This window comes from Hetaerina americana, unplaced genomic scaffold (assembly GCF_022747635.1).
Source record: "Hetaerina americana unplaced genomic scaffold, ioHetAmer1.1.p SCAF_5, whole genome shotgun sequence".
Classification (NCBI taxonomy): domain Eukaryota; kingdom Metazoa; phylum Arthropoda; class Insecta; order Odonata; family Calopterygidae; genus Hetaerina; species Hetaerina americana.
In genome coordinates this window covers 85,908,464-85,919,987 of record NW_027287095.1, presented here as the reverse complement: position 1 = coordinate 85,919,987, position 11,524 = coordinate 85,908,464, and the positions used below count along the sequence as shown (strand labels likewise).

General features: G+C 35.1%; 2 protein-coding genes across 3 annotated transcripts in view; one reads left to right on the top strand and one right to left on the bottom strand.

Annotated features, from left to right (window-relative positions):
* Positions 1-1,963: 1,963 nt before the first annotated feature.
* MED31 (mediator complex subunit 31) lies at positions 1,964-4,491 on the bottom strand. Of its 2 annotated transcripts, XM_071592027.1 has the most exons (5): positions 4,475-4,491; positions 4,296-4,354; positions 3,680-3,769; positions 3,512-3,608; positions 1,964-2,761 (listed from the first exon to the last, which is right to left on the bottom strand). In XM_071592027.1, exons 2-5 carry the CDS (start codon positions 4,318-4,320, stop codon positions 2,452-2,454), a joined length of 522 nt encoding a protein of 173 aa, XP_071448128.1. In that variant the 5' UTR covers positions 4,321-4,354; positions 4,475-4,491; the 3' UTR covers positions 1,964-2,451. The 2 variants fall into 2 exon arrangements, with proteins under 2 accessions (XP_071448128.1, XP_071448127.1); XM_071592026.1 differs by lacking the exon at positions 4,475-4,491 and having other exon boundaries at positions 4,296-4,468.
* Positions 4,492-6,320: 1,829 nt separating this feature from the next.
* Positions 6,321-11,524, top strand: part of IntS2 (integrator complex subunit 2) — a 26,598-nt gene continuing 21,394 nt past the window's right edge. Inside the window, exons 1-4 of the mRNA XM_071592059.1 lie at positions 6,321-6,873; positions 6,953-7,091; positions 7,173-7,389; positions 7,708-7,838. Of these exons, the coding sequence (XP_071448160.1) occupies positions 6,590-6,873; positions 6,953-7,091; positions 7,173-7,389; positions 7,708-7,838 (771 nt within the window). The 5' untranslated portion in view covers positions 6,321-6,589. The remainder of the gene's footprint in view (positions 6,874-6,952; positions 7,092-7,172; positions 7,390-7,707; positions 7,839-11,524) is intronic.

The following is an 11,524-nucleotide window of genomic DNA, read 5'->3' as shown; positions in this document are numbered from 1 at the left end:
CCAATAAAAATAACTCAGTTTTTTCACTAAAATGAATATTAGGGCAATGACCTTCGGGTTTATTACTGTGTTTTTTATAATAAAAACGCTGTCCAGACATTTAGGGGCTCTGATTATACAGTAATCTTTTATGGAGTTCTGTCTTGATGATTTATATTATGGATTTGTACAGTAGAGAATGGCTGGAGGGCAAGACTGGAATGAAAGACTGCAATTTTCATTTGAGGCAAAGAAGTGAATCAAAATTATGGAGATTTACCTGTAATTTAATTTTTAACTTGAAAATCTTCAAGAATGTACTAATAGGAAAGCTACCGGTAATGTAAACAAAGTTACATCTTGCTCAAGTTCAGCGATCCACCAAAAACAATGCAAAACACAAGGCGAGTTAGATACAACTCTACCTTCTTTCCTATGAGATATATTTGAACCAAACGATATAGAATACTCTAATATACTTTGGAAGTGGTTTTCTGCAAATAACACATGAAAAAAAAAAGGATCAAAGACTTTGTGCCAATGTTCCTAATTAACTGCATTATGGTTGGATTTGAATATATATTAATTTTTAAGTATGTTATCTATTATTTGTAAAAATATATAGTGTATGTGTAGTTGGCATATAATGATATGCACTTAGGGTGTACTGTTTCTTTTTTCTATTGCTATGTAAATCTCATTGCATTAATTTAAAAAACTAAGGTTTGCGAGATCTTAAAATAATCATGGAGTGTGTAACGGTTCCAATTTCACCACAAATTTGGTTTATATATGTCAATAATTAAATTTAGCATGATAATTTACTTTCTTGCCTGTTTTGCTGTTGAGAGGGTCTGTGGGGAGAGGGAGAATTGGGGGGGGAAAGCAAAATACATGTACGTATTCTGAGTGAAACCTCAACAAGACACTTGTGCCCACAACCTGGCTCCTTGTCATTTCCCCGATTCCAGTTCACGAGCATAGGATTCACACAATAATCAGAATCCCTGGATGTTATTGCAAATTATTTTTGACCGCTTACAAAGTGATATGATGTTCTTAGCATCTTAACGCAAAATAGATGACATTTATAATGTTAAAAGTTATCATTTTCAGCCGAGCATCCTTCCTTAATTTTACGTTTTCTCTGAAAGAAGCTCATCGAGAAGATGATAGTGTGTTAGATGATAATTACTTGTAAACCTAAATTCAATCCCCCGCACTAAATAAATATTAGTGTCTTTACTTGGAAACTGGATCTTATACTATTGTAAAAAACAATCAATTTAATGACTGTCACCATCTAAGAGGTATATTATATGACTATTACATTTTTAAAATTTATGGCATTCTGATAAACGGCAATCAATAAAAGTCACTCTTGAAGGATGTGATAATCTATCGCATGTTGTTTTAAATGTGATCATCATTACAATCTGAAGATTGGTTGACTGCAGACCTACTCTTTCCCCTTTCTCATTCTCTCTTATTCCAGTGTTCGTTTTCTGTTTAACATCCTCCTTCAACTACTTGTCCTGTGCTCATCCTTGTAGCCCCTTACCTTCTAATATCTTCCCAACATCCATTTTTTCTCAATGTTGACCCAAACCATCAGCACCTTTCTCTCCTCTACACTTCTGTATACTTTCATTGGAGATATGCTTTATGGATTAAGTTGTCTATGTCTTTTGAATCAACTGTTAACTTGTCGTACAATGGAATTGGAAACATTTCTAGCAACTTAGTTTTAGTCATTGTGTGTGACAATGGTAAAAAGTGGTGGTAGTGGTTTTAATTCTAACTAATTCACTTGTTTCTTAAGTTTCTAGTGTTGTAAAAGAGTGGCTATTCTTGCTAAACTCACTAAGTATTAATGAATCAATTCTGTATGAGAGGAATAACCTGTGCATTTTATATAAAATTGTCAACAAACCAAGAAAGAAGTGTTACCTACAACTTTAAATTGAAAGCTTTATACTGATAAATAATTTTTTATTTGCCCATAACTACAGATATAATATTTTTCGTTTAAGACATACCTGTTCCATCAGCAACTCACGACAATTAAATTACAAATTGGAAGCCTTCAAAATGTTTCTGGTGACTGAGATACTTGCCTGATATTTTTAATATTATTCTACACTTTCATGGTTGATAATTTATTCAGAAAAGTATATGGTATAAACACACAAAATGGAAATTTTATACTACCTTCGGTGCTCTTGATAGGAAATGGAAGGCCTCATCATTAATAAATTCTGAACTTTGAATAGTCCTAAAATCAGTCGAAATATATTACATCTTAAAATTCATTTAAAGAAAATTCACCTTCATGGAATTGTGACAGGATTTCCACGCAATGCAATGTAATGGCTTCACCCTTATCAATGTAGAACACAGGAATGGATTCTTTGGCCAAGATATGGTGGCCCAAGTATATCACAAGGCAGCAAAATGGAAGAACAAATCTCCTCAAGTCTTCCTTGTCAAAGTTTGATTTGGAGTTTGTCCACCTTGTCCCGATTGGATAGGTGTACTGCCGCCTGTCGAGATGGGCTGCTGCCCAGGAATCACACCTCCAACATTCATTCCACCAACACCAACCCCGACACTATTCTGTGACCCTATCTGCGATTGAAGCAAGCGTGTCCTCCTCCGAGTATAATGCTGCCAAAGCAATATCTGTTGGTCGTCTATAAACTTAGTGCACTGTGCATTCACAACTTCTCGCCGAAAATGTTCATACTGCAGGAGATCTAGGAAGTAGAGGCACATTGGGTACCTATTGGAAAAAGAATGACAGAGAAAGGTAAGTACAAATTTTCTGAAATTGCATCAATTCCTGGGTAAGAAAGAGTAAACATAAATAATTGTGCATTTAAATGAGTTCGGCCAATCATTTACTGCCACTGCTTCATCCAGATGCACAGAAAATAAGCAGAGTCGAAGCAAAGGGTATTGTCAGACTCTCTTATACAATTTAAAGATTGTTCACATTAAAAAAACATAAGAACAGTTACCAACTTGAAGGTCGGCTGGATGGGTAATGGCAGAGCTCACCCAATACTAAACCCGACGTGTGAAATTCACACTTCAGGGTAGGGGGAGCAGATCCTTTCCCTGTGTCGCCTATGGTTTCCCAGGAAGTTCTGGCACTCGAAAATTCACACTATTATCATTATTCGTTTCGACTTAAAATAATGAAATTCCGGAAATGTTTGCATTGCAGTTGTAGAAATAACTTTCAATTGATTCCATTAACTCCATTCAAATATCTATCGAAAACAATGTACTTATCAAAATACATGAGTTGAACAGTTAAGGATTTCGAAAACCGAATTAAACGATTTCCATGGATTACCTCTAACTAATCCAGAGATATTATCACATCATTAGATGTGATAATATCTCTGGATAACTAGTGCTGTTTAATTATTTATTAGTGCTGTGATAATTAAGTTTTTGGTTACTATTGGACTACATCCTCTGGAGGATAGTACAATAGAAATAAAAAATAGAAAAAAATACTTACTTGAGGTATCTCGCATAATCGGGTTCTTTCCAGTAGAGTAAATATTTGAGGTAGTTGATGAACGATTGGTCTTTGAAGTACCCACGCTGAGCTAAGACTGAGAGAGAGAAAGAATATATACATATCTACATTGTTAGCCCTTACAATCACTTACGTATTTATACTCACAGTTAAGATAGTTAGGATTGGCAAGACATTGCACAAATTCTAATTCTACCATGAAACGAAGTCTTTGCTGGTCCTCGGTCTCTGTTCCCCCTTTATGGATAAAAATGATGCTGTTAAATTACTTCATATGGTGGGCTTTAATAGAATAAAATGCAGCAATGAAGATTTAACAGCCAAATGGAACCATTAACATTATTAAATGCATTGGCTAGCTAATTCTTCGCCTCCAGAGCACTGTTTCCCAACTTGTAGTTCGCGGACTAGTGGGCTCGGAGCCGAATCGTTCTAAGCAAGGAAAACCCAAGATATGACAATTCAGTATTGATTTTTTGGTTGGTACATCATATGAGTAATAATAGTTAATCGTGCAAGTTATTTAATTTAACTACGCAAAACACTGGCATAATTTCAAGCTTTTGTTTTGTGGCCCACTGAGTCGAAAGTGCTTTGTACCCTTGGTAACAATCGTTGTAAAAAATGCCCCAGAGGATTCTTACATTATTGAAAAAGGATATGGTATTGGCTCAAAAATTAGAGCTTCAACCATTAAAAGATCACTTTCATTACAATTACGCTGAAGCAACTATGGCTCTTTAATTAATTAGACTTGCACTACCGTCACTCATTCTTGCACCCTGCATGTTTCCGCTGGATGGAATATGCGAAGAAATTCCACTAAACATTCAGAAAACGTTATTTTATTCCGTTAAGTATATGATAAATTGGATTACACATTAAATGTTTGCAGTTATTCAACATCAAAAAAGTAAACAATCCCATAGAACCCTACTATACCTTTGCCAGCCATCACAGTTATTTCGTTATTTTTTTTATTAAACCATAGAATGTAGAAATGATGAGCTCCCTCAGATGGCGCATCGGTCTGTTTTTGTAATCAAAACGTGTCGTACTCTTTTGATTCCCGGTAGGTAGCGTTAAAGTAGAAAGCGATTCAAACGTATCATAGTGCTGGATTAACATTACCGAGTTGGTATTTTGTTTGTTTTGCCTTTTTGTTCTTCCTCTAACAAAATAGGTATTAGAAGCATGCTCGGAGAATGAAGAATAATATTAGAAGTAATCTCTCTACTGCATAATGAATAATAAGACCATGAGGGATTATAAAGCTTTGGTTCAAATGTGAAAACCTTGTTCAAGCAGTCAGTCACTTATATTTTCGTGACGTTGTGAACTATTATTAGAGCAAATGGAGAGCTAATGTATTGTTAGTATTATTCGTGTGTCTTAATGGTAGGTAATGTAGCTTTGGAACTAACTAGAATTTGAAGAGTTATGATGGGGCAGGTAAAATTGAAAAAATTTTGTCTAAAAAGTGAACCATGGAAAAATAATTCCCATGGATGGACTTTGAACTAATACTATTGACTCAAATACTATGATGGGAGGAAATATTGGTTAGGCATAGAACGGAATAAAAATACGAGAGGAACGGGATAGAGATGATTATCCCAATGCCAATGAATATCAGCATTAATCCCGCCACTTCTTAGGAGTGTTAACTTTTCATCTTGCCTGAGCCTCTGTATTTAAAAATCTTCATTCTAAATTAATTGACGGAAGAATTGCAAATTTGTCCGCACGGCAGATAATATATATTTTTTTACGAAAAAATGGAATACTTGTGTGCCACGTCATTATTTAGGCTTTGCCAGTCAGTATATTTTTTAGTGCATGGCTATTGTTTGCAAAAAAAACTCTTGCGTAAAGTCTTTCGATGGTAATCAGTTTTGTGAAAGTTATTTTTCCCCAATTTTGAGCATTTTGTCGGTTAAAAAATGGTCGCCTTTGCAATATGCATTTATGGATTAGTACCTTTCAAAATGTATCACATGATGATATTGCACACATTTTGTCTATGTCACAATAATATAATAGGCCTGGCAGAACCACAGGAATAATTTGAAGATTAAAATTCAACGCAAATTTTAACAAAGTCGCTATGGGCTTCTTCTACAAAAACCATTCATGCTTTACTTTGAATCAATATTATACGTATAGTAAAATATTTACACACTCCTAGCTTACTAAGCAGATCTCAGTATAACTATGCTGACGATATATTCTACTCGAGGGCTTTCGGTAACAAAATTGCACTCTTTTCCATTTAAGGCACAATTGATTCCAGCGTATTGGCAAAAACATCGACATAATAGTCACTTAATTACGGTTTATTTCATTTGCCATAGACCATGTTCTTATTTCGAACTACCCGCGTTTTTTCTGTTACCCTATCCGCCTAATAGCTTGATACGCATGCAATAAGGTGTATCCATTCTGAACGAATCCATCTAATTGGCCCCGTGAATGTGACTTGAGGCGACCTCAAAGGAACATTGCTTATATTATTTTACGATAAAAAAGGGGACAGTATGTTGATAAAATGTGCAAAAGACACAAGGTTTGGCCAAATTAAAATACTATTAAGTTGATAAAATCTACTAGTTGCGAGTTTCGACGCAACAGTGGCAGCACCTACACGCGTAACAGTTGCAGTACCCCTGCTGCTAACTATGGGTTATGGTAAAATGAGTGATCCCTTCTTGCTTTTACTTCGGTTACCTTTACCTCTAAGAACGAACAGCAATTTGCGGCTTATTGGATGTTTTTGTATGTTGCCAAAATGTGAAGCTCCTGATATGAGAATTATATGATTTTCACCTAATTTCAACTGCGGTCATCACTAGTCGTAGGAATATCTGTTCTGTTTTCAGCGTATAGCTCTTCATCGAAGATGAAATATATTTAACCTCATCAAGAATCGTAATATATATTTCATATAATTCAAGGTTTGAACAGTGGCTATATATTAGTATATAGCAGACAATGTTTACGGGTTGATCGGCGATAGGTGTTAGATTTTTTTAATTGGAAAAAAACTTTCTATCAACAATGAATTACGACTGTACCGTATCACCAAAGGTTTTTCAAGCAATTCAAAATGTCAACGTTGAAGAGCTTTCTAAATGTTCGGCGAAGGAATTACGGCCGATATTACCGTGCTTAGTCAGAATAAGTTTGATATCTCCTTTGAATTTAACAAGAGAATGTGCTGAAGCTAGAAAAGGAATTTTCACCTTGCTGTCTAGCATTGATTTAGTTAACTCAATAGTTGCTCTTCTTACGATTGATTTTCATGCCCTGGAAACAGACGTTAAAAAAGAGCAACAATTAAGGTGAGTTGCGATTGAAGTCTCCTAGCATGAAAAGAGAAACAATAAAGGACGAGAATTCACGGAAATTCATTTTATACAGACAAAAACTAGGAAATACCCAGCAGGAGAGCATACTGGCCCAATCTCTTAACACAAGTATGGCTTTGGATTTTGAACGAAGTGATTCAACTCGCCGCCTTCGCTTAGTTCTGAGTGAACTTTTGTTTATTCAATCACAGGTAGGGTGACAGTTTTTTGAAGACTTATTTTCTTACTTCTGTGTGTCACGACTAATTTCATTGCTGTTTTATCCATTCCAGATTCACGAACAGCGCCATGAGTTTTACGCCAAACAATCAGATTTATTTGATAGCTCAGTGTATATCGAGGAAGTGTGTGATGTTATTTGTATAGCTCTAGCTGAACTTACAACTATTCTAGCAATCCAAGATATAGTAGAAACTCTCCTTCACGTTAAGCACGGACCACAAATAATCTGCTGGGTTGTTGCTAATTCACCAGATTCGTTCAAAGAAGGTAAATTTCCCTGTTGCAATGTTTAACCAAATTATTGCATGGCTACCTCGTTTATCGGTAACATTTTTGGAAAACTGAGGTCCCTGTTTCCTGTTCAGAAACTTTCTCTTTGGAGTCTTCCACACTACTATTGAGTGTGCCCTTTCATTTTTGCCCAATCCCCTTTCCTTTACGAGAATCCTTGAGTATATAAATGCAGATATATGTCAATTAAGCCATGTGTCAGCAAGCTGGCTTTATATTTTTGCTTAAAGAGTCACTTTTTTATGCTAATTGCAGTCTCTAACATTGAAGGCTAATCATAGTTTTATTTTCCAGTGTGCACTAGTTTAATAGCAAATGGAGAGAGGCAGGAAGAAGAGAATATTGGTGGGAGAATAAGAATGCAAGCCCTCAGTATGTTGTGCCAAATGAATCCTGTTCAGTTTTTGGCTATTCGAGCCAAATGTGTGAGTACTTTATTCCTTAAGAGATGAATATGAGATTAATGTTTTATTCTTTCAAAACCGTTGTAAATACTTGTCTTTTGAACTCGGTTCATGCCCATGCACTTATGTGTCCCATCTCCTCTGAATTTTCCCCCATAAGTTCGAATCTTCTGCTAGTGTAGTAATCATAAACTCCTTGTCTAATTTCCTATCCAAGTTACCTAATCCATCTAAACGCATACCCATTTTTCAGAAACTTCTGTAGAATATTGATCCTCATGCTTTTAATGCTATAAGAAAACCGTATAGCATAAATTTTTTACATTATATTTCCTTGCGTCATATTGAAATCATGACTGTTCTTGTCATACAATTTGCGTTCATTTTTTTAGTATGTCTATCAACGATTATAACTATCCATTACTTTTGGTATTATTTATTTCTGCTAGTCGTTGATGATTGGCAAATTTAAAATAATTCCCTTGCCAAATCCCTTGCCAAAGAATCCACCCATAATAAGAAATTGGAGGGAATAAATTTTAAACAATAGATAATGGTTCGGCTATCTACCCAAAGAGCTTGGATCTGTTTTGAATTCAATAGGATTTTTCATGCCTATATTATCCTGCTTGGGCCTAACCTAGTACTAGGTGGGCTCAACCCTTACCTAGTGAACCAACCTTTGTGTTGATGACTGGTAAATATCACCCTGCGAGTCTCCACAAGGATGTGTTTCAATGGAATCTTTCAGTTTCAGGTTTAGTTTCATTTAGTTCTTAGGGTAATATTTCAAATGAAATATTGTGTCCATAGAATGGAGTATGATGAAGTGAACCTCTCAAATAAAATGATGGCATGCCATTTAATATTGATATTAAGTTTCTCTCAACACTTCCATAGCTCTCCCTGATTCCTTTACTCCTTTGGATAGTTGTCTTTTATAAGTAGCAATGAATACCTCAACAGTAATCTCAATTCCAAAACATGTGCTTCTGTAAAACGTTATGACATTGTAAGAGTAAGGCTTACGAGACTGACACCAGATGGGAAAATCCAGAAAATATAAGAAAGACCTCTGTAAAATGTTTTTTGTTCTTTGCTTTTGTCCACTTTGACACGAACACAACTTTGAAGGCAGACTTAGTAATTTTTCATCAGATTTCCCATTTCATCTTGCTTATTATAAAGAAATAAGCAAAATGTTCAGTTGTCACTAGCTAGTTTCCTACCATTCTCAGGTATTAAGCATGCCTTCTTATTACTACACCTAGTCTGAATAAGGTTAATCAGGGTGCTGTTTGGCCAGAAGAATTGCAATTTTTCCCAGTTTCCCAGTAACACATCATAAAATATTTCATAGAACTAAATGTAAGCCATGGCTAACTGATGAGATCCGTTACTACTCAACTATCCTTAAAAAACTTGCTATCTCCAGTAAAAGTTCAAACAATCATGAACAATGGTTACTCTATAAGGAATTTCAAAAATATTACCGTAAACTGATTTCTACCACGAAAAGAACCTATAATGATAATAAGTTACTTAATTACAATAACAAGTCCAAAACTGCATGGGAAATAATTAATGACTGTAGAGGTAAGAAAAATCCACAACTAACTCTCCCAAAACTTTGTAACCCTGAAAATAACACTGCCATTAGCTATTCATCTCTAGCTAATAAATTTAACAAATACTACGTATCAGCTCCTTGCCTAACTACTTCTCCAGCCAATGTGCTTTTAGCAAATGCACCATCGTCAATGTTTGCCAAGCCCTGTTCTGAAACCAATCTAAAAACTATTGTCTCCTCACTCAGAAACAAATCCAGTACTGGCCCAGATGAAATTCCTGGTAAAGTTGTTCATCATTGTTTTGAAGCCATAAAAGCACCCCTTTTATTTTTAATTAATGAATCTTTGATACAAGGGATTTTCCCATCCCAATTAAAAGAATCAAAAGTAGTGCCCATTTATAAAAACCATGGCTGTGTAAATGATTTGAATAACTACAGACCAATAGCCATCCAAAATACATTTGCTAAAATATTCGAAAAAGCCATGTATATGCAAATAGCATTTTATCTCGAAAAAAACTTCCTACTTTCAAATTCTCAGCATGGATTTAGATCTGAAAGGTCTACCACAACTGCCATATGTCAGGCAATCGACAGCATACTTAATTCATTAGATGCTAAACGCAAAACTCTTGGAATGTTTTTTGACTTGTCAAAGGCTTTTGATAATGTAAACCACAATAGACTACTAATTAAACTCAATAGAATAGGAATTAGAGGAAGTCCTTTAAACTGGTTGAAGTCCTTTATTCATAATCGCACTCAAAAAGTAGTGTTATCAGTTGATGGGTCAAAATATTCATCCGAAGCATACCAAGTTAACAAAGGTGTTCCACAAGGCTCAACCCTTGGGCCACTCCTCTTTCTGATTTACATCAATGACCTACCTAACTGCTTACCAAATAATGATGGAATAATACCAGTGTTGTACGCTGACGACACTAATATAATAATATCAACACAAACATATCCCAGCCTTGTGGAAAAAGCTAAGTCTGTCACACTTGCTATAAACAAGTGGTGTACAGACAACCTTCTAGACTTAAATGTAAATAAAAGTAAAATAGTAAACTTTACACACAATAAGAACATATCAGATGATCTGCTGGTAAAAATCAATGACCTATCAATTGAGCGTGTGACAGAATGCAAATTTCTAGGTATTTCTCTATGTGCAAATATTTCTTGGGATACTCATGTAAAAGCCCTCCAACACAAGCTCAGTTCAACTTGCTACTTATTAAGACACCTGTATGAAACTACAAGTAAAACTGTACTACTCAATTTGTACTATGGGGAAATTTACTCAAATATAACCTACAGTATAATATTATGGGGATCAGCTGCTATTTCTCAAACCATCTTTAAAATGCAAAAGAAAGCTATTAGAATCATCGCCAGGAAACCTTACAATGCTCCATCAAGGCCTATTTTCCATGAATTAAATTTGCTACCACTCCCATGCATCTACATTATGTTTTTAATTCTATATATAAAAAATAACATCGGCAACTATTCTCTTAACTCGGCCTATCATCATCATTACACCAGAGGCAGGAATGACTTCCATTATGGGAATATAAGAACTAAAGCATTGAAATTAGGACCCAATGAAATGGGCATCAGATTATTTAACAAACTACCCAAAAGTATCAAGGATACATAGGGAACTGCCGTATTCAGGCATAAACTAAAAAGATATCTACAACGCAATATGTTTTACTCGGTTGATGAATATCTCAACAATATTCCCAACCAGTAAGTTCATACTTTTAGTTTCTAGCAATGGTAATGGTCTGATTCATGTTTGTGATCAATGATTTTTCTGAATTTGATATTGTATGTGCATGTTACAGCCGATGTTCATGGGTTTGTACCAAACACTTATGTAACTATGAGCATCTATTCTTTTATGTATCTTAACTGAGCCTGTGTCTTTGCTCCTCATTTGACGTGCCTTATATCATGTACATACTCCACCCACCTGGTATTTTTGTATTGTGATCTCTGGGCAAATAAAAAGTAATAATAATAATTTGTCCATTTAAACCAGGGAAGAACTCTTTCATTACTTTTTCACTGCAGTGGGCACTTATTAGATATTTGTTACCAGCATTCTTATTCTTTGATTTGG